The sequence below is a fragment of the Myodes glareolus genome, chromosome 10, assembly GCF_982192425.1.
Source record: "Myodes glareolus chromosome 10, mMyoGla1.1, whole genome shotgun sequence".
Taxonomy (NCBI): domain Eukaryota; kingdom Metazoa; phylum Chordata; class Mammalia; order Rodentia; family Cricetidae; genus Myodes; species Myodes glareolus.
Genome location: NC_142035.1, coordinates 73,062,335 through 73,086,117, shown reverse-complemented (window position 1 = coordinate 73,086,117; position 23,783 = coordinate 73,062,335). Strand labels below are relative to the sequence as shown.

At 37.0% G+C, this 23,783-nt stretch overlaps 1 protein-coding gene across 5 annotated transcripts in view; it reads right to left on the bottom strand.

Annotated features, from left to right (window-relative positions):
- Elp4 (elongator acetyltransferase complex subunit 4) overlaps nucleotides 1-23,783 on the bottom strand; it is a 201,508-nt gene that overhangs the window by 177,053 nt on the left and 672 nt on the right. For all 5 annotated transcript variants that reach the window (XM_087911339.1, XM_085696733.2, XM_085696736.2 and 2 more), the window contains exon 2: nucleotides 16,703-16,738. In XM_087911339.1, the coding sequence (XP_087767465.1) occupies nucleotides 16,703-16,738 (36 nt within the window). The remainder of the gene's footprint in view (nucleotides 1-16,702; nucleotides 16,739-23,783) is intronic.

The window sequence follows — 23,783 nt, the reverse complement described above, 5'->3', positions numbered from 1 at the left end:
TGGCCCAGTCATTCCCAGTTACAGTCGAAAATGTGTCTCACCAAGAAAATTAAAAACTCCAATGTCTGCCGTAAAAAGTAATACTGGTCTAAATGATGAATTACATGTGGAGAATGAGTCAAAAAATTCAGGAGGACAGAGTAAACGTATATTTTGGCAAACGTATATTAACGATCAAAGACCAAAGCTAAGAGTCTGTATAAATGGCATTTTTATTGAAGGCTTATTAGACACAGGTGCGGATGTAAGTATAATTACTCCAGAATCTTGGCATCCAAATTGGCCTCTTCATGAAGTAGATGTTCAGTTCCTGGGAATTGGAACCCTATCTCGTGTAAAACAAAGCACAAGATGGGTGGAATGCATAGGGCCTGAAGGGCAAATAGGAAGATTAAGGCCATATATAGCAAATATTGCAATAAATTTATGGGGCCGTGACCTGCTACAGCAATGGAATACCCAGATTAACATTCCTGTAGTTCCAGGAACTCACAATTCTGGGAAGGATATAATGAGGTATTATGGAAAAAGGTCACCAGCCATTCAGGCTGTACAAGAACACACAGCCAATAGCAAACCTTTAGAGGTACCAACAGCCCTACCTTTAAAATGGCTAACTGAGAAGCCAATATGGATCAAGCAGTGGCCTCTAGCTGAAGATAAGTTACAGGCTTTGGAACAGCTGGTACAAGAGCAACTAGATGCTAACCATATTGAAGAATCAACCAGCCCTTGGAATTCTCCTGTGTTTGTTGTAAAAAAGAAATCTGGTAAATGGAGAATGGTGACAGATCTAAGATCTGTCAACAAGGTAATTCAGCCTATGGGTCCGCTACAATCTGGAATTCCTTTGCCTTCTCTATTACCAAGAGGATGGCCTCTTATAGTTATTGATTTGAAAGATTGTTTTTTCACTATACCTTTGCAAAAAATGGATAGAGAAAAATTTGCCTTCACAGTGCCTACTTATAATAATTCTCAGCCTACTAGGAGATATCAATGGACTGTCCTCCCACAGGGGATGCTCAATAGTCCCACATTGTGTCAATATTTTGTTAATAAGCCACTGGAAATAATTCGTAAGCAATTTCCCAAGTCCATAATTTATCATTACATGGATGACATTTTATTATCTGATTCAAATAAAGATATTTTGGAAAGTATGTTTGAAGAAGTAAAGAAAGTCTTGCCTAGGTGGGGATTACAAATTGCCCCTGAAAAGATTCAAAGAGGAGATTCTATTAATTACCTAGGCTACAGAATAGGGTTAGAAAAAATTCGAACACAAAAGGCACAAATTAGGAGAGACCGATTACGGACTCTTAATGACTTCCAAAGATTGTTAGGAGATATTTCCAGTCTACGACCAGCTGTTGGGATAACACCTGATCTAATAGTTCATTTAAACAAAACCTTAGATGGTGATAAGGATTTGAATAGTCCCAGAAAATTGACAGTTGAAGCAGAAAAGGAACTGACAATGATTGAGGAAAAATTACAGGAGGCACATGTGGATAGGGTCAACCCGAATCTTAGTTCCATCCTAGTCATACTGCCTTCCAGAATTTCTCCTACAGGGATTTTAATGCAGAGGGAAGATATTATTTTAGAGTGGATATTTATACCTCATAAACCAAGTAAAAAATTAAAAGCTTATGTAGAAAAGGTTTCAGAATTAATTATAAAAGGTAAACTGAGACTTCGTCAACTAGCAGGTATAGACCCAGCAGAAATTATAGTGCCTTTTACTACTGAGGAAATAAGAAAGTTATGGGAAGATAATGAACCATGGCAAAGAGCTTGTGCTAATTTTTTGGGAGAAATTAGCCGCAACTATCCCAAAAGTGATAGACTTAACCTCATAAAGAGAACTTCTTGGATTCTTCCTAGAATTGTACGTGATGCTCCAATAACTGGAGCTCGGACATTTTATACCGATGCAAATAAATCAGGGAAAGCAGGTTATAAATCGGAAGAATTGAGTAAGGTGGAACAAAGCCCTTATAATTCTGTCCAGAAGGCAGAATTATATGCCATTCTTATGGTGCTAAGGGATTTTAAAGAACCTCTTAATATAGTTACAGATTCACAATATGCAGAAAGAGTTATCTTGCATATTGAAACCGCTGAATTCATACCAGATGACACAGAGTTGACTTCATTGTTTATCGAGGTACAGGACATAATTAGGAATAGGCTTTGTCCAATGTACATAACACACATCCGGTCCCATACCGGTCTGCCTGGGCCTCTAGCACAAGGTAACGCTGAAATTGACCAATTATTGATTGGAAGCGTTCTGCAGGCCTCAGAATTTCATAAAAAACATCATGTCAATAGTAAAGGCTTAAAGAAAGAGTTTTCCATTACATGGCAACAAGCTAAGGACATTATAAAGAGATGTCCTACTTGTTCTTTCTATAATCAAACACCGTTGCCTGCAGGGAGTAACCCAAAGGGTACTCAAAGGAATGAAATCTGGCAGATGGATGTGTTCCACTTTATGGAATTTGGTAAATTAAAATATGTACACCACACCATAGACACGTATTCAGGTTTTCAATGGGCAACTGCCCTGAGCTCAGAAAAGGCTGATTCGGTAATCACACATTTATTGGAAGTTATGGCCATCATGGGTATACCTGCACAAATAAAGACAGACAATGGTCCAGCATATGTATCTAAGAAAATGAAACGCTTCTTTGCTTATTATAATATAAAACACGTTACAGGTATACCAAATAATCCTAAAGGTCAGGCAGTTATAGAAAGATCAAATCGTACTATAAAGGATATGCTAAACAAACAGAAAGGGACGAAAGATACCCCCAGAAATAGATTGCATAATGCTTTATTAACCTTGAATTTTCTTAATGCTAATGAGAAAGGAACAACAGCAGCAGAGAGGCATTGGATAATGGAAAAAACTTCTGAACTAAACCAACCTGTTTATTTCAAAGACGTGCTGACCTCTCAATGGAAGCCAGGAGATGTGCTACGTTGGGGAAGGGGTTTTGCTCTTGTTTCCACAGGAGAAGAAAAATTGTGGATACCATCAAAATTAATAAAGGTTCGATTTGAAGAGGAGAAACCTCTTGGAAAGGAGAAATGACAGCATCTACAATGATGATAACCATACAGGTGGTAAGAAAAGCATATAGAATGGGGGCAGGGTTCTGTTCTTATCTCCACAGGAAAACACAGATCTTTGAAAAGTTCAAGGGACCCTGGATATTTGAATACTGACAGATGGAAAATAACGACCCAATAGGGACTATCAAGAAAACTGAATAGGTTCTGTAAGTACCATACTAAATCATATTTCTAAATTTATAGAGCTGGTTTTAGAGTTGGACTCTGGCTCAGTCCCTCTCTAATTCCAAGCCTGTTGTTTAAAGAAAAACCCAGAGTTTCTGGAGTTTCTGTCTCATGTCAAGAGCCATGATATGGGACAGAAAGAAATATGAGTTTAGAAAACATCTTTACTTTTCTTCATATCTATCATACCTTCATTAAATATATCTATCATGTCTCTCATTGAATATAGGTATTCATGTATATGTCTATATAATTAATGTTTAAGTTTTCCACAATGAACAATGAGTTTTTCCTACAGTGACATTTGAAGTTTCCAGGAAGAAGATGGGGCCCCATAATAACAACTCCACCTGGTTGAGATGACATCATGATACTGATAGCGCTACTACAAGACCTGTTTTGGGTACCAGCTGCACAAGACGATGCCAACGTGGTTAGCTGAAATGATGCACATCTTGTACAACATTCTGGCCAGACCTCCACAAAATACTCAGAGACTATTTGCAATTTTAAAAGACATTGATCTTGAAATTTAACCATCATTTTACTTTCACAGGATCCCCCAGAAAGAACGTCGCCCCCATGACAGCTGGAAGTAATTCTAGAGAACGACGTCCCCTCTCCCAGTAAAGTTTGTCCTTGGGTTTAGGGACATCATTTAGGGGTTGGTTATAATTAGTATAGGGTTGAGGGTTGGGGGAGGAATTTTATAAGTGCAGGAATCTAAAAAAAAAAAAAAGGGATAATTGGATTATGGGATAATAGCTTTGTACTTGTGAGTTATTGTTTTTGACAAATGTATTGGTATTGATTCTTATATATTGATACAAAGTTAAATTATGTTGACTATTTTATGCATGCATGCTTCATGCTTCTACCTCTGTTTAAAACATTTTTATGTATTTGTATATATATTGTACTGATATATGTATATTTACCATATTGCATTGTACACTTCTACCTCTGATTAAGATACTTATATATTGTTTATGTATTGATATATATATTTACCATATTGTAACGTATACTTGCACATTGTTTATATTTGGAGGTCACATTGTCCTCATTTATTGCACAGTTGTTTATTATCTCAGTCTTTAAGTTAGATAGATATTGAGAATTATATAGATCAACAGTCATCTAAGTTTGTCATTTATAATTAGACTAATCAGGTTCTTTAGATATATAGAGATTATATTCAGTATAGATAGATAATCTTCAACCTCTTCAAAGAGCTGTAGAAAATGGCCTTTAATCTAATTCAGAGTTCTATGGTAGGGAGACACAATCACTCCTGGCAACACTGATCTATGCCCGAGAGAATGTTGAGCACCAAAGACACTCCACCTGGAGCTTCTTCTTGGCAGAACTGGCCTTTGGGTAAAGAAATGCTCATACCTCAACTACTGACAGAGTTACAGAATATCCGTAAATGGATAAAACAAGACTGTCATATCCTGCCAAGACAGGGTAAGATAGTTTTGAAGTTTCTTGCCTTTGAAAATGGTATGTCAGTTACATCAGGCCTTAGCCAAAGTTGGTTGCTTCAACGCTGCAAATGTGACTTTGGGTGTTTGTCCAGGTAGCCAGTTGTCTCTGCCATTTGTTATATGTTCTGGAAGTTGTTTGATTGCACTTCCTAATTACTCAGATAACATTATTTCCCTTCTCAGATCTTCGATGGGATTGAAGATTATATAAATGTAGTTACTTTCCTTTCATGACTTGGCCAAGTTATTTGTTATACAAGACTTAAGCTAGTTAGAATAGGATATTTGTATTTATTGTATATAATTTCGTAGGTTTGTACTTATTGTATATAATTGCGTAGTAGGCTTAGAACTCTCTTACTTAAACAAAAGGGGGAGATGCTGTGGGAGTTCCTTCAGCTCCTTCAGCCAATCGCCGCTGAGTTACCAGCCCATTGGGGCGTGGTCTCTCTCCCTTTAAAAAAAGCAGCGGCTGTCCTCCACTCTGTCTTTGTCTTCCGGCTCCGTTTCCGGCCCCTGGACTCCTTTCCTGTTCGCGTGGAGGGGCTGTTGTCTGGGACGGTAATCTGTAAGTTTTTTCCCCTTTGAATAAATAACCATTCTATTAATCACAATTCCAAACTGGTGTGGGATTGTCTGTGACTTACGCCTTCAGGCTAACGTAAGTTATAAGAGCTAATAAGCAGCCTGAGCTAATGAGTCAATCAGTTTATAATCTTATGGAGTCCTCTGTGTGATTTTCTTTGGGATTTGCCGGATGTGGGGTACCGGGCGGGACAGATACCCTAACAAGCAGCCCTCCATGTTACACTCTGTAACATGGAATCAGAGAGAGCCAAGACAAACTCTTTACTCTAAGCTGGTTTTCCTGTCTGGTTGATAGGATATCTTATCATATTAAGATACAACGAGGGCTGCATAGATGGCTCAGCAGTAAAGACACACAATGCTTTTACAAAGGACCCATGCTCAATTCCCAGAATTCACATCTAGCAGATCACACCTGTCTTCAACTCTTGAACTCCAGCTTTAGGGAAACATTCAACACCTCTGGTCTTCACAGGACCTGTACTTACATGCAACCCCTACACATACATATATTTCAAATTTTTTTTAAAAAAATGGAAATGAAAGTAGGACAGAAATTGTCCTAATTGAGAATGGGGATATTGTTGTACTAAACCTGATCATGTGGTTCTTAAACTTTGGGAATTGTTTTTTTAAGAAATGTGGAAGACTTTGGAACTTGGCTTGAAAAACATTGAATGCCGTGAACAGAGCGCACTAGTCTGTCCTATGGGAGTTTGAAAGCTAAGAAGACTGAGAAATATGTGAATAATGATGCCAGGCTCAAAAAGCTTCAGAGAACAATGACTCTACTAGGAACTAGGACAGGGGCCATTTGTGTGATGTTTTCTTCAAAACTCTGGCTACTTGGGCTAGAGTTGGCTTAGCACCTAAGAGGATTTGCTATTCTTGCAGAGCACCTGGGTTTGATTTTCAGTACCCACATGGTGTCTCACATTTGCCTGTAACTCCAGTTCCAGGGTATCCAACATCCTCTTCTGATTTCTGAGGGTACCAGGCATGTACATGCTTGATACACATACACAAATACACGCAAAACATTTGCGCATATAAAAATCAATCAATAAATCATTAGGGAAAAATAATCTGGCTACATTCTGCCTGTGTCCTGAGAACTTGAATAGTGTTAAATTAGAAGGTAATGGATTTATTTGCTTGGCAGAAGAAATATCAAGACAGAATGGTTTTCTGACAAAGGTTGCAAAAGCAGTTGTAATTGTTAAAGATTTCACAGATGTGAAACCTCTTGTGTTGCAGAAGGATAAGCTAGCAGCACAAATGGCAACACTGTAAGCATCATTCACACAGTACTGGTTTTGAAGGTGTAAAAAAAGCAAGGCAGAGGGGTCATGAAGAACAGTTAAGGTCACAAACTGAGTGACAGGGACAGATATCTATGTACCTTTCATATAGTTCTTAAAAGGCTAGTGAGTGAAGCTGTGATGATAAAATTTCAGTTGCAGAAGAGACCGAAGTGTTAGTAATGCCGGGACCATAGGATGCTATTCAGAAAGAATTATGGGTGAAGCTGGATTAAACAAAAGGGAGAATCTGTGTTCTGAGGTGGCAGAGTTGGGACTATCAAAGCATTTTTGGATATCACTCAATTACATTATGTACCCTAAATGCTGAACATGGAACTGTAGAATTTGGAGTTTTCCCTGCTTTGCTTTGGTCTGACTATTTAAATGTCTCAGTTCTCTCATTTAAAGACAGGAAATGCTTTCTCTGAGCCATTATAAGGTGGAAGTATATAATGGTGTGGGAGAATTGTCTGTATAATAAACACTGCTAAATAAACACTGATTGGCCAGGCAGAAAGTATAGGTGGACCAACCAGACAGGAAGTAGAGGCAGGGCGATGAGAAATGGAGTATTGTGGGAAGCAGGAAGCTCCCTCTGCAGTTCTGCCCAGATCACCGAAGAAGCAAGATGTGAGCTGCCCTGCTGATAAAGGTACCGAGCCATGTGGCTAACATAGATAAGAATAATGGGTTAGTATAACCTACAAGAGCTAATAAGTAGCCTGAGATAATGGGCCGATCAGTTTTATAACTTATGGAGATCTCTGTGTGATTTTCTTTGGGGCTTGTCAGCTGTGGGGTACTGGGCAGGACAGAAACTCCAACAAGCAGGCCCTTGTGTTACAATATAACTTGTTGTTTAGTTTATAGAAGCACATAGTTAAGAGACATTGGACTTTTAAAGTGCTAGGGTTTTTCTTTTATAGATTAAAGACTTTTAAAGTCACACTACAGTGCTGTTATGTTATGAGATAAATCTGAGACTTTTGTTATTCTTCTAACACCCCATTATGACTTATTTTTCTCAATCATTACTTACATCTGACAACTGTAAGTTGTTTTTGCAAGGTTTTCAACTCATTCATTCATCCATTATTTCTAAATAATGATTGGGTCCACATTTATCTAAAAAGGTTAAATGATCATGACCCAGTATTTTCAACCATAAGCACACAGTAAAGCAAGTAAATCTTAAAGAGCTATAGAATTATACGGGATGAACACTTAGTATATGGAGAAGGAGAATGAAAGTACAAGTTTTTCTGGTAGAGAAAGAAAAGAGAATGGTGCTGTGGTGCAATTAAAAGCTCTGAGTGACAGACATGCAGCAAGGCTATATATACATATGTGTGTGTGTGTGTGTGTGTGTGTATAGCTGTATGTGTATATATATGCATATATATACATATACACAGATATAAATACCTAAATATAGTTTTTTTCCCTTTTCATTTCTGGTTCAGAGACAAACCCTATACCACTAACCCATATTTCCAGTCCTTAGTATTTTTAAATAGCATTGATCTTGTATTGAAAAGTAACAGATAGTGCTAAGCCAGGACTATCATGTTCAAGTTTTCATATTAGTTAATTCTTGAAAGAGTATGGTAAGAGGCCAAAGGAAACTAATATAGGGATACCTTAAGAAGTTGTTATAGCAATTGAATCAAAAATTGTCAATTATGGCCAAAATTAAAGAAATGGAAGTAAAAATGGAGAGTACAAAGAGTTAAACATACTTAAAAGGTAAAATCCACCAAGACTTAATATAGTGTAGGAGCTAAGTACTCTTCTCAGATCAGCAGGCAAAGGTACCTGTCACCAAGCCTGACAACCTGAGTCTGATTCCAGGGGTCCAGGCTGTAGAAGGAGAGAGCATATAACAATACATTAAAGACAGAAGGCAGGTATTGTATTTCCGGTTTCTATCACTAACATGAGCTACAATATGAATTGTAAGCCATCTTGAACTAGAGTGAGAAGATCTTGTATTAGAAAAAGAGGCAGAAACAGAGAGAAAATGTTGGTATCAAGTTCACTGGGATGAATTTGAACCCAGAGAGGGGATAGATCAAATTTATATTTCTGAACAGAGATAATTTTCAAGAACTCATGGTTAAAAGTTAGATGAGTTCTCATCTGATAGAACCACTAGTAGTTTTTTCTTCTTCCTATGTGTAATACTGCACAGAAAATTAAGGCAAAGAGTAGTCACTACAGATGTTAAGAGATGAAATTTTAAATAGTCACTGAGAACCAAGAGTGACTACAACTAGTGTTAAAAACTTAACAAGGTTGCACAGTGATACGGGATTCTCCTCTGTATGCTGTGAATACCACTGGCTAACAAAGACATTGTCTTAGGTCTGTGATAAACTAAACTGAATGCTGGAAGAAAGGAGGTGGAGTCATGGAGAAGCCATGGAGCTGCCACCAGAAACAGATATGCTTGAACCTTGCTGGTAGGCCACGAACCTAGTGGTAAAATACAAAATAATGGAATTGGGTTAAATTAGGATGTAAGAGTTAGCAAATAAGAAGCTAGAGCTAATGGGCCAAGCAGTGATTTAAATAATACAGTTTCTGTGTGGTTACTTTGGGAGTCAAGGCAGCCAGGAAATGAACAAGCGGCCTCCTACTACAGCAGAGGGTGAGAAGTTCTAACACATGATAGAGATCACAAAAAATTCCACACATCATAGTGGTGGGATGGGACAGTAGCCAAAGACTAGCGTCACTTCAGAAGGGACTTTTAACATGCCAGAGGAACTTAACTGTTTCCCTTAAAATTGTAAACTTATTAATGTGAAATGTATTTATTTATCTGATTATTTGAAGCTAAAAAATAAAATAACTGCTTAGGGTTTAGCATGGTGCCTAACACACAGAATGTATCCAATAAATGTTAAAAACTTCAATGAGAAATTAGTTTATGATAGAATTTTAAAGTATCAGTTTGTTTTTTATAAGAGAGATATAAAAGAGGGCAAACTGGAAAGATCTGGAAAAAAAAGTAAATAGCAAGAAATTAAGCTAAAAAAAAAAGATGAAATGCTATGCAGATGATAAGAGCAACTCTTTACCCATGGCTAGAGGTCTCAAGGAAGCAGAAATCCCAGGACTCATCAGGTTGGTGAAGAGTGTGGTTTTATAGTTTGAGTCCCACAAACGGAAGCCAGAAACTTAGAGTGAATCTGAACCTGACCAGTGCCGAGTATGCATTCTATCTCCGGAGTGCTTGTGAATTGCCTTTATGTTTGTGTGCTCTGCTGATGTCCTTTTACCGCCAATGCCGTTTTCAAGTGTGTAGATTTTCCTTCATCTTTCAATCTGTACTTACAGTTTAAGTCTTTCCCATACCTCTTACAAGTGCAACATTTACATGTTTTTTGTGTCCTGTGCAACCAACGTCTAGTTTAAGCTAATAAATAATTAAATCCAAGACTTCTGTTGTCTAAGAGTGCTGACCATAGTTACTACAGAATGGATGTCAGTTGATCTGGCTAAGAGAACATTCACACCAGATTGTCTTGCCCCACCCCAGGGCTTCAGCAACACTGTATGGTACTGTGATAAAATAAACTAAGAATATAAAAAGCATCTTAGAAAAAAAAAGCCAGAAGGTAAATATTTGAGAATGTGGACTACAAAGTCAGTGCTGCAACTGCTCAACCCTGTACCTATAGCACAAACAACCATAGATAACACACAAGTAAAAAGCCACAACCTTGTCCACTCAGCTTTACTCAGAGAGGTCTCCCTCTGAAGAGGACAGATAGCACATTCTAATGTCCCATTACAGAAAAACCTGCAAGGACTCAGTGTTTCATTTTTATAAGAAATATTGAATTAAATTATGAAAAGAATGATGGGTCTGCTCTGAGGAGAGTCGCCTGACTCCTGTTTCCTGGTATTGACACTTTTGTAATCTTCAGTGACTTTCTACTAGGAAAAGAAACAGAGCGAAGGTGGTAGGTTAGCACTTGTTTCCTAAGCTGTAACATTTACCTTGCTGATAGTCTTTCTTTCTTGATAGTTTTGAAGAAACTGGAAGCTATTTGTGAAATGCCCTGTGGTTCAGACAGCTAGCCAGGAAGTGAACATTGCAGACGGGATGTGAGTTTGGAAGCTGTTTGTCCACAGTCACACACTGAAATAAAAATTTAGCCCAGACTTACAATTCCCTAGGTAAGCTGTGACTGACTTCTGACCCACAGAAACATGTGTGCTGTCATAAGTTGTGTTCATCACTGGTGTACAGTAATAATAGATATCAAAACAAAATGTTCTTACAACAGGCAGTCCTCAACTTACTATGGTTCACCTTAAGTCTCTTTTAACTTAAAATAACTATACAGAGAAGCATCTGTACTTCTCACTAACTGGCCAACAATGTATCATTTGCTACTTCCACAAGTAAAATTATGTGACTAATATGGGATAGTTTAAAAAGATACATTTGCCAATGTCACATAATTGGTATTTTTATTAATGACAACTTCTATAAAAACCTGTCTTGATATAGATAGCATCTCTGCAAACAGATGATGGATGATTATTTTTTAATACTCCCCTTTGGATTATTTTAAGTATTGCAAATTTACCTTAGTAACAGAAGACCAGTAGCAAATTCAATACAAAACATCTCAAAACCTATTTCAGTGTTGTTACCATTTTGGTTTGAAACATTTCCTCAAATGTCACATATCATATACATAGGCTTGGTCCTCAACGAAGCTTCAGAGATGAAGCCTTTTGAGGGTGATTAAATAATGAGGAATCTGGCATCTTCAATATATTAATCCATGGACAGATGCACAGTTGAATGGATCACCGGGAGATGGCAGATATTTAGGACATGGAACTTCTTTTGAGGAAGGTCACTGGGGGCTTGTATGTGAAGATGTGCTGTGACTCCTCCTTTCCCTGTTTCCTGGCTATACTGGACTAACCAGCTTCTTGGTTTTACACCCTCACTGCCACTTTACTTGGTTTGTCAGCTGACTATGGACTGAGCCCATTGAAACTGAGAGCCAAAATAAGGCTTTCTTCCTGTTGTAGATTTCCTCAGGTATTTTAACAGCCATCAAATTCTGAACAACAAAGTCATAAGGAATCAAGTTTGTATTAAGAAATGCTTACCTTTGGTGATTTACTCCTCATATTCCTCCCCTTTATACATTCATATTTAGCTCTTTTTCAATATTCTGAAGGCATAGAGTTTTTCTGGTTTTGGTAGCAACACTCACTAGCTCTAGTTTCCATAGCTACACTACATCTGAAACTATAAATAAACTGTTCTAAAAAGCCACACTTGTGCACAGGTAAATGTCACACTTAAAACTCCCTTGATAAATGAAGAATAATCTACTTCGTGATAAAATAGTTTACAAAACTCACAACAGGGGCTGGAAAAAGCTCAGAGGACAGAGTGACTGCCATGTACACAGAAAGACCTGAGTTGGAATCCTCAGCACCCACGTAAAAGCCAGGTGTGGAGCTATGCATCTGTAACCCTATTCCTGGGGGTGTGGGTGTGGGAAAGAGATAGTCAGGTCCCTTGGCAGTCTCAAGCTTCAAGTTCAGTGAGGTGATCCTGTTTAAAAATATAATGTGGAGAATAGCTGGAGAGAAGGCACAGAGGTTAAAATCACTTCTAGAGGAGCTAGGTGTGATTCCCAACAGTCACAACCACATGGAATTCCATGTCCAGGGGATCTGACACCATTTTCTGGCCTCCTCAGGCACTGCATGCACATGGTATACCACAGGCAAAATACCCATACACTAGAATCAAAAATAGTCTTAGTTTGGGTTTCCAATGTTAGGAAGAGACACCATGACCACGAAACTCTTATAAAGGAAAACATTTCACTGGAACTGGCCTACAGTTTCAAAGATTTAGTTCATTATCATCATGGCAGGATAGATGGTAGCATGCAAGCAGGCAGGTGTTATGCATCTTGATCTGCAGACAGCAGAAGGAGACTGCCATACTGGGTGTAGCTTGAGCATATGATATTTCAAAGCCAGCCCCCACACTTACACACCTCCTTCAATAAGCCCACACCTCCTAAAAGTACCACTCCCTATGGACCAAGCATATAAACACATGAATCTACAGGCGCCATGCCTATTCACATCACCACACACACTAAAAAATTAAATGAAAGATGATCAAGACAGACACCTGAAATAGGCCTCTACTTCCCAGGTGCGTGTCTACACAATGCACATTTGCACTTATATGCACATGTGTATATAACTACAAAAGTAAGCACACTGCACGCAGAAATATTTTTGTGGTTGTTGATACAGGGTCTTACTATGTAGCTTTAGCTAGTCTGGAATTTGCTATGTAGACCAGGGTGGCCCCAAACTCAGAGATCCACCTGCTTCTGCTTCCAGAGTGCTGGGATTCAAGGTTTATACTACTATGCCTGGCGAGATTTTAGCATTTTAACCAGAAATATTCTACTATAATAGAGAAATACTGATGATGTAAAACAAGGTGTTTGTTTGTTTTTCTAACCATGCTGTAACTTGTGTCTTCACTGTATACTCAGTAAGATCCTTGACCTTTAGAATTTTGAAACTTCATTTCAGAAAGCCCACATATATAGGTGCTTCATCATTCTAAAAAAAAAAAAAAAAAAGAATATAACTCCTATCCCACCATTTATGTCTGTTAAACAAGGCATCTGAGAAAGTTATACAGGTAGTTGCCTAGGTCGGCATGTGAACTGAGAATCGAATCTGGGTATTCTAAAAGAAATATCAGTGCTCTTAAACACCAAGTCATTCCTCTTGTCCCTAAGTACTTATTTTTATACCTAGAGATAAGCATATCTCCTATTCCTCATCAAAGAGGCTTCTTTTTGGAGCCTAAGAGACTACTACACAAATTCACAATTGGTCAAATGTAGAGAACAGCTGACCATGGGTCATCCAATCCCAACTAAAATATTTACAACACAACCCTCATACCTAAGACTCAGAGAACATTGTAGAAGATAAGGTGGAAAGACTGCAAGAGCTAGAGGACCAGGATCTACTGCACCCTTGAAATATAGTGTCTTCTTTGTATAACAGAGAAGCAGCACACACGAAGATTCATCAACATGGTTTCCTAAATAAGACCGGAACAATAACAATGCCAGTTGACATGCTAATATGGATGAGGAAAATTTTATAAGTCCCCACCCATAGAGGAAGGGCTATAGGCAAAATAGCTGCGGAGAGATAGAGATTCAGTCTTCTCTAGGGATAAGCCCCTTGATAAGCTACCCATTCCCAAATGATCAACTATAAACACACACATACATACACACAAAGGAGCAACACTAAACAGACTCAGTAGGCTTATATCTATGTATATATGCATACATATAGATATATAGATATATAACAATAATAATAAAGAAAAGGTTATAAATTTGAGAAAGTAGACATAGGAAGAATTGGTGGTGATAGAGGAAGAAATGATTCTGAGGTAAATGCAAAATACTTAAGTATAAAATTCTCAAAAATAATTAAAAAATTAAAAGGTAAAAACTTCTCAGTCAAAAAAACAAATTCATGTACCTAGATTCACAGCAAAATTCTAATCATGGGATTTTCACTATCTATTTCAAACTGAAAGTTATTTCACCCCTCAAATCTAATTTTATGAATTATAGAGATAATATTTAATAGTTCTAAAGGTGATCATATCAAGTAAAGGAACATACATAAAGCATTTTATTTACATAATACATGACCCCCAACAAGAATCAAATGATGACAACTCTCCGACTATTATCAGTATTCTTCAGTGATTAAGCAGAGTTAGGTAATGAGATGTTCTAGATAACTTTGAGTTTTCCATGGACTTGGTTTCACTAGATAAATGTTTTATGTTTGCCAAAATTAAAGAACCATCACTTTGTATTATAATCAGACTTGAAGATTCACCTGCCTCAGCCTCCCGAGTGCTGAGATTAAAAGCATGCACCACCACCGCTTGGTAAGAAAATCTTTCTAAAACATTTGCCATGGTTCTTTGCCATGTTAAAAGACACCTATTAATATAAAACTATTTGTATTGGTGCCTGGTACAAATAAATGTCTAGATCATTACAGTTTAATATACCTCAGCTGGCTGACAAGATGTCTTACTAAATGTGAAACCTTTTATCAGTTTCAGGCGATGAAAGAGAAATGCTGCTCTGGGTGATTATCAAGAGGCAATGGGAGAACAAGAGTCATTGGGAACTCTCACAGCCAGCTCACCTAATGACTGCCAGTTAGCTTAGGGAAAATGTGAGGTGCTAAAATAGATATTTTTAGGTATTTTAATGGGGTCATATAAAAATGTAGGCCAACTGATTCAAGACTAAACTAGAAACAGCAGCTATGTTGCAAGTAAAGAGGTTAGACATTAATAGGGCGCTTTTATTACGTGATAGATGGGGTTTACGGAAATTTGAAGCTCCTATGATCTATGCTCAAACAGGCCATATACTGTCTATTTAATAAGAACTCTAATCACCTTAACAATGAACAAAAATACAGCTGACTTTGCCCCCTTTCACTCAAAGACAATAATAAATTCTGTGAAATATATTACACAACTACTCACTCATATATAATACACATATCTCTTCTTCCATTTCTCAAATTAATCACTACAATCCACTTTTAATACTGAGTTGTTTGTTTCTTTTTTGCAAAAAATGCAAAGGACATTTCAAATAAATTATATTAAATTTAAAATGGTGCACAGTGAGGAGCAACTATTTGTAACTGTTAGGCAACATATTTTCAAATATGTTTGCCCATCTCAATTTTGAATTAAAAAGTGTACTTAGTACATACTATGTACTCACTCATAAGTGGATACTAGGATATTGAGCCAATAGTTCATAATCCTAGAGAAGCTAAGTAACAAGGTGAACCCTAAGAAAAACATATATAGATCTAACTAAAAAGGCAAAATAGACAAGATCATCTGACAAAATTGGGGCATGGGGGTGGGAGAAGAAAGGAGAATGGTAGGGGAAGAGGAACAGAGAAGGGGAGGGGTGAGTAGAACTTGAGGCAATTGGATATTCGAGAAGGAGAAAGGTCAGAGATGAGAACAAGGAAAGGGATATCTTGATTGAGGGAGCCATTATAGGGTTAGCAAGAAACCTGGCACTAGAGAAATTCTAGGAATCGATGAGGATGACCCCAGCTAAGACCCTAAGCAATAGAGGAGAGGGGGGTCCAAATTTGACTTGTCCTGTAGTCGGACTGATGAATATCTTAAATATCACCATAGAACCTTCATCCAGCAACTGATGGAAACAGAGGCAGAGAGACTCAAATCGGAGTACTGGACTGAGCTCCCAAAGTCCAGTTGAAGAGTGGGAGGAGTAAGAATATGAACAAAGAGGTCAAGACCATGATAGGTACAGCCACTGACACAGTCTAACTGAGCTAATGGGAGCTCACCAACTCAAGCCAGACAGGGAAGGAACAAGCATAGGACCAAACTAGTCCCTCTCAATGTGGTTGACAGTTGAACTGCTGGGGCAGACTGAGGGGCCACGGGCAGTGGCATCAGGATTAATCTCTACTGCATGTACTGGCTTTTTGGGAACCTATTCTCTTTGGATGGATACCTTGCTCAGGGTAGATATAGTAGGAAGGGACTTGGACCTTCCTCAAAGCAAAGTGCCTTACCCTCTCTGAGGAGTGGATGGGGTGAGGAGGGAGGGTATGTTGAGGGAAAGGGATGAGGGGAGGGAGTCGGAACTTGGATGGTATGTATAATGAAAAAAGTTTGTCTTCTAAAAAAAAAGAGAAAAAATAACGTGAACAGGAAAAAAAAAAGTGTATTTAGACAAGTTCTAACTGACCTAACATCTGTGGTCAGTTAGACTTATAATTTAAATACCCAGTTTCAGATGAGAAACTCCTAACACCATCACATACAAAACAGAACTGGCAGAAGTATTACAGCATGTATTTTATACTAACCAATCAGAAGAACTGTTCCGACAGCTAAGCCTCCACCTGGAAATGACACACAAGAACAATATTAGTCACTAACTTTCTAGGTTCTTCTTTAGCACAAAATTTAGACTTCACCAAGAACAGATACCTCAATAATACTAAATAATATTAACAATAATAATACTTCAATAATAGACACTGCTTTTGTGAAGAATATTTGAACTATCTTTGCAATATTTCACTTAATGTGTTACTATGATATAGTTACATGTTACCTGCAATTACATAGTACATATGACATTCACTTTTCCAGTATGTTATAGTGTCCCCTTTCTCCAGACAGAACTAGGAGACACTCAATACAACTGTGGTAAAGCACTCCATTGTTACATTTAGCACTGGTTAATAAATTAACTCAATAGCCAAGACACAAATGTGTATAGTGACTGCTAAAAATTCTACTTTATTCCAAATTGGGCAAGTCTCATAGGAACTAACAATTCTAATTATTTTTAGAAAAATTATATCCAAAGTCTAGAAATTCTCAAATATAAAATTTATTTTTTGTTAATTCAAATTACAGGGAATAATCAAAAAATGTATTTTAACATGCGCGCGCGCGCACACACACACACACACACACACACACACGATTTTCCGAGACAGGGTTTCACTGTGTGTAACAGCCCTAGCTATTTTTGAACTAGCTCTTGTATACCACCTGCCTCTGCCTCCCAAGTGCTGGGATTAAAGTCATGAGTCACCAGCACCCGGCCATTTTCACTAATTTTAAAATGAGTTTTTTTAAATATTTGAATGAAGCTAACATCTTGAACATATAATTCAAATAGTCACTAAAAATAACTTTTTGGATATCAAAACTATGCTACAGAGGAAAGACAGTTCAATGATACTTTGCTGTTCATCTGTAAAATTATTAGTACTAGTACTTAGAATTAATGTCTCAAATGTACTTTAAAAGTAAGAAATACATACTAAAGAAAGACTACAAGTATATTTGTTGCATTATTCTAAAAATATTCAAAGTTGTTGAACAATAGAAGACAGTATTCTTGTAAGGTTTGTATGTATAAGCACAAAACCATAAAACATTCTGAACATTAATAAAAACCTTTTCCTCAAAATATTTTATAGTGGTAAATATGTGGAAAATTTAACATAAAAAGTTCACTTAATACTGTCTTTCCCCTTGCACAGAAAGCATACTTGTTGCCGGGCAGTGGTGGTACAAGCCTTTAATCCCAGCACTAGGGAGGCAGAGGCAGGCAGATCTCTGTGAGTTCGAGGCCAACCTGGTCTACAAGAGCTAGTTCCAGGACAGGCTCCAAAGCTACAGAGAAACCCTGTCTCGAAAAAAAAAACCAAACAAACAACAACAACAACAAAAAGCATACTTGTTGTGTTAAAGAGTCTGAAATCTATTAACATGTCCCAGAATAAATTGAAAAACTGTAGTATATACTATTTATGGTGACATCTGAAATAATTTGAAGACAATTTGTAAAATGTTTCAAAATCATTGGTGACACTTTTAAAGTTGGTACCTTTACATATATTCACATGCATGTGGGTGCATCACTCTCTCCTGTGTGTGTGTGTGTGTGTGTGTGTGTGTGTGTGTGTGTGTGTGCATGTGCATGTTGAGAGGTTAGTGTAGCCTCGGCTGGCTTCATTTCACTGTAGCTGAGTATGAGGCTTCAATTACTGACCCTCTCATTTCTACCTCTGACAAACTGGGATTTACAGCATTTTAGCTGGATTCATCAGAAAACTGAACACATAATTTAATTATACATCAAGACAACTTCCCACTCTGTAACATTTAAATACAGACCACACTAATGGGGATAGTTTCAAGATTAACAGAGTGAAATGTAATTAGGCAGCACTAATAAAAAATCCAAGTATTGTCTGCTTTTAGATTATTAGACGAAATGTTTAAGTTGTACTACATAAAGGCCACGGCTAATTTCTACATTTATTTTTACCTTTACATCCTTCCTTCCTTTATGTGGATAAAACAAACATCTAATACCTTACTGGTCATTCTCTTTATGTTTAAGAAGATAAAATCACCAGGCGGTAATGGCGCACACCTTAATCCTAGCACTCGGGAGGCAGAGGCAGGTGGATCTCTGTGAGTTCGAGGACAGCTGGTCTACAGAGCGAGTTCCAGGACAACCAGGGCTATACACAGAAACCCTATCTTAAAAACAGAGAAAAAAAACCAAAACAAAACAAGAAGATAAAATCACACTCTAGTGTTCCAGTCAGATTTGTTACTATAAAAAGTTGGCTGAGTCTCCTGGTCTATGTCCCTAATCTACATAACTTCTGTATCTAACTTACAATGGAATAAGCAAAGGGTTTTAAAGTTTGAGATAGGATCTCACTTTTTAGCCTTGCCTGGGCTGAAACTCCCTGAACATTCTTGCCTCAGCCTTTTCAGCAGTAGGATTTCAAGCATAAGCTACCATGTCCAAGTAGTTTTCCTTCTTGGTGGGATATCGATATGTTGGTCAATGAAAATGAAATATGTAAAATTCAGCATGGTCAGTAAGAGATACCCATGCCGTATTTGTAATAATCTTCAGTTAAGAACCCATCACTTAATGTGTATTACTACTTGGTCAGTGATGATGATAGTAGCAATAATTAACAAAGGGGGACTAGCTACACAGAGCATCTTGCAAATCCCATGAGGGAGGGAGGTTGGTTTTGGGAAAAATGATTGAACAAAATTATTTTTTGCCAATTTAGAAATATGTCACTCAAAAATTATAAATCTTGTGCTTATAAAAAATTCTAACAGTTGGAAACTTTATACAGTGAGTTCTTAAGACACTATCAAACAGGGATAAATTAAACGACTTATGATTTAAGACAAGGGTATTTTTCCCCTAATGAGCTCTAGTGAATTCTTTAATTTTAGATTGGTGACAAAAACAAGTAGAAAAAGGAAATGGAAAGGCTATCTAAACTTAGAAAATGTATTGGTGGACTTCTGTTGTTTAATGTTTGATAGAGAATATTCATAGTTCAAGCTGGGAGACAATATTTTATGTTAAAACAGGAATAAATTTAATATTTGAAAAAGATCAGAGCTGGGCATAGTGGTATATGCCTTTAGTCCTAGAACTTGGGAGGCAAAGGCAAGCATGGTCTACACAGTGAGTTCCAGATCAGCCAGGGCTATGTAGTGAATCTGTCTCAAAAAACTAACAAATCCATTGTGGAGGCCTGAAAATGTGAGCCTGTTTTCACTTTGATCAAAGGGCAGAGAATATTCCTCCAAGGTTATTTTGTTTCTACCAAACAAAGGTCCCACCTAGATTTAGGTCAGACTCTTTCAAGGTTATGGTCAACCTGGTACTTCAGGAATAGGGAAGTAAATCTGTTCAAACAAAAGTCTAAGGACCCAACTAAGTTCCAATTCCCTCAAGGAGATAACTTTGGATTTTACCCAGGGAGTGGTTTGCCTACAGAATGTTGTGTGTCAACTTGTTTTGTTATAGCAACATTTTCTTCTAGCAACAGAAAGTTTAACTTTGGCTGCAGCCCACAACCTTCAATTGGTATGTTCACTTCCTTATATTATGTTTTTAGTCTTACTCCTATTTTTGGGGGTCAGGGGTATTTTAAGCAGTTGGAAATTAAATGCAGGCTAATTTCAGTACTCACTGGAATTTCCTCCTGATACTATTCTATGTTTCTCCATTTTATCACTTTCATTCACGTCTTCATACTCTTTACTAATATTTTCTAAATCCCCATGCTTTCTACCCTTGCAAGAGGTATTTTTGTCGAGGCTGGTCCCGACAAAAATAAAATAAAAAACAAGCAAACAAACAAACAAACAAGCCAAAAATAAGATAAGAATTTTAAGTGTTAAAAGCTGTCTGACACAGTTTCGTGATCCATGGGGGAGTAGTTAGACAACCGTCAACCATTATCAGCACTATTTTAATGTGAAAATTTCTGTCTTGTACCCCCCCATTTGTAAGTTACAAACGTTGGGTAAATGAGGTAAAATTAATGCTTGGAAGTGATACCTTATTTTTCAAAGTTGGTGAATGTAAAAGGAGAAACTACAGAAATTAGGCAATATATCAATGTGTAGAAAGCACTACTGGAAAAGTGAAATGTAAAAAGCAAGCTCACTTTTTCCTTAGCTTGGTGCAGTATCTTCAAATTAATACAGCCTGTCAAATTAAATTGTGGTGATTTTGTTAATGTGTTTATGTCTTAAGTTATCAAATATCCTGGCCTATGATTCAGAAACAAGTGGGCAAATATGGAAGCCAAAGTTATGAACAGGGATAAATGTCTTCGGAGATTAAATCATATGAAACAGCTTTACATAATAATAGAAAAGAGATATAGTTTCTTTAGTTGGATAGCCAGCTACCTAAACTATAATAAAAATTATTAACTATAAAGCCCAAGCTTAATGTATACTATCCCACAATACTGATGACAACGAAGTAAGCATACCAACTACATTATGCTTTAAAATCAGTTTTAAAAAATGGTGGCCCCCACAACAAGCTTCTCCATAAAACTTCTGCTGGACTATTATTTACAACAAACCCCACCTACTGTCCTTTGACTGTCAAACTGAATAAACTCTGAACAGGGCAGAGGTTCCTTCAGACAAATCTGTGAAGTCACCCTTCCTTCAAGAACCTCTCAAGACTGACAACAATTCTTCTTAGAAATTCCTAGAATATCTATTTAGCTAAATTACTTTCCTTTTCTGAAATGTATATTATTTAACTATAGTGACCTCAAACAACAATATAAATGCCCTGAAAGAGACAAAGTTAAATACCTAAGTTACTGGCATAGATACATAGCTCAGTGGTTAAGAGACTTGTTGCTCTTGTAGAGGATCCAAGTTTGATTCCCATAACCCACACCAGGCCACTTTCAACAAACAGCAACTCCAGCTTCAGGGGATCCAATGACCTCTTCTGGCCTCTGGGGATGACTGTATTAACATGCCTAAGTCCATACACATGCACATAAATAAAAATAAAATAAATCTTAAAGAAAATCCCAGATTAGAATGTCTAAACAAAAACTTCTAAAATTTAAATATTGCCAACTTGGGAAACATATATGAAAACCCAATAATAAAATTGTATCGACAGAACAAAAATAAAATAAAGACAAGGGGGAATGTATGTTCAGATTTGAAAGACATTTTGATCGGAGTAATGGAAGCAATGAATTACCAAATAGCTAACATTCAATCATTCTATGTGATGGGTTTCAAATATGTTTGCAATTATGTTTAAAATTACACTGATGTCAGGTGGCAGTAGTAAAGTTTCACTGTACCACAGAGTGAGTATAATACAATATTAGCTTGTTATGTGCTCACAGTGTCATAGTATATTTTCATTTATAATGTCCCTCTACCATTATATTTTATCACCATAGGGTCATATAAGCCTTTTCACTATTTGAATAAAGTAACTTTTGAAAGTAAAAATTTAACCCGAAGTCCTTATTCTTATCTGAATATACATTAGCAACAGATGTTTCTCTTCCAAATGTTTTAATGAAAAACAAATTAAAATTTTTTGCTCCAGAAAACACACAAGACAGGAAATCAAATTACAAAAATGTCATTACGAAGTTAAAAAAACTGAAATACAACTGGGCATATTTATTAATCCAAACACGGTAACATTATTACAGCATTCTGAATTTCTATGTACCTTGCAAATTAACTTTAATCACGCAATACATACATTTCAACAACTGAGACTATTTTGAGCTTAGTCAACACTAATTTTCAGCGTGTTATACTCAAATATGAGAATCTCCCACTGCCCAAGTATTTCTGAAAAGTTCAAACATTATCGACCAAGTATATGTGTCTGTAGAGATACAGATGAGAGGCGCCCTTGGTTTTTTTTTGGCAGATGTGAAGAAACTGTAGTTAAATAATTAATCTTAAGTTCAGAAAGTCATCAGAACTCCCTGAAAACCGTTCTCAAAAATTAGCAATAGCTGTGCAAAGATGTACAGAGATGCCTGAACGGGACTCTGAAGCTCCGTGCACTACTCAGTCGTGAGTTCTGTGAATGTTCATACCATTAAATCTCTGAATCAGTTTTTGGAGCTCAAAAGCCAAACTCTATCTTTCATACTTATACTTCCTTTAGTCTTTTTTTTTCCTTGTTCTATCAAGACGGTATAAAAACTTACAAAGTGCCAAGCTCTGGTCTAGGCACATCTTGTTATTTTAATGAGAAAATAAAGGCCCAGTACTGAAATGTAGTCTTTCTGTTTGTAGGGTTTGATTACTACCAACAGAATAAATGTACCTATCCCATTTAATTAAGAATATGAACATTTAAGGAGGAGAAATGATTGACAGGTTAGTTTGATAGGAAAGATCTACTGCCATTAAAGCTTACAGATTAATTTCTGTCTGTATAAGAGTTCACTCAAATGGGCCAGTACTTTAAAGTTTGGCTCAAACCTAGGATAACAACTAAGGCCATAAGGGAAAAAAGTGAATGAATATTCACCAACTATGCATTTTGAATTCCGGTTTTAACCTCACACAACTCAATGTGTTTAAAACAATTACGTGAAACTACTTTAAATTTATAGAGAAAAGAATCAGAATCCATTTAGAACATGAAATAATAGAGTCAAGAAACCATACTGTTTCTGAAGATTGTCTTGTTATATGATAAACTTACTTTAAAAGCCTGGAATATAACCCAGAGAAAATCCTAAATTAAGTACAAGAAAAAGCAGTGGCAATTGTAATACATTATGCAAATGTACCATATGTAACAGACACATAGCAAATACTATGAAAAATAGCTTACAAAATGTTAGCACACATCTGTGTTTAAAAAGCAGCATTCAGACATAACTTATGGACATATTGAAGATACTCGGGGCAGAACTATCTAAATATCAAGGACTGTCACTCCTTTGAGTCAACACACATCTTTGACATCCACACTTCTAGATCCAACACCGTTTATGATTTAAGGAGATAAGTAGCCCACAGTGGGAAAAAAAGAGGGGGAAAACTTTTAGGATTTTCTAAAGA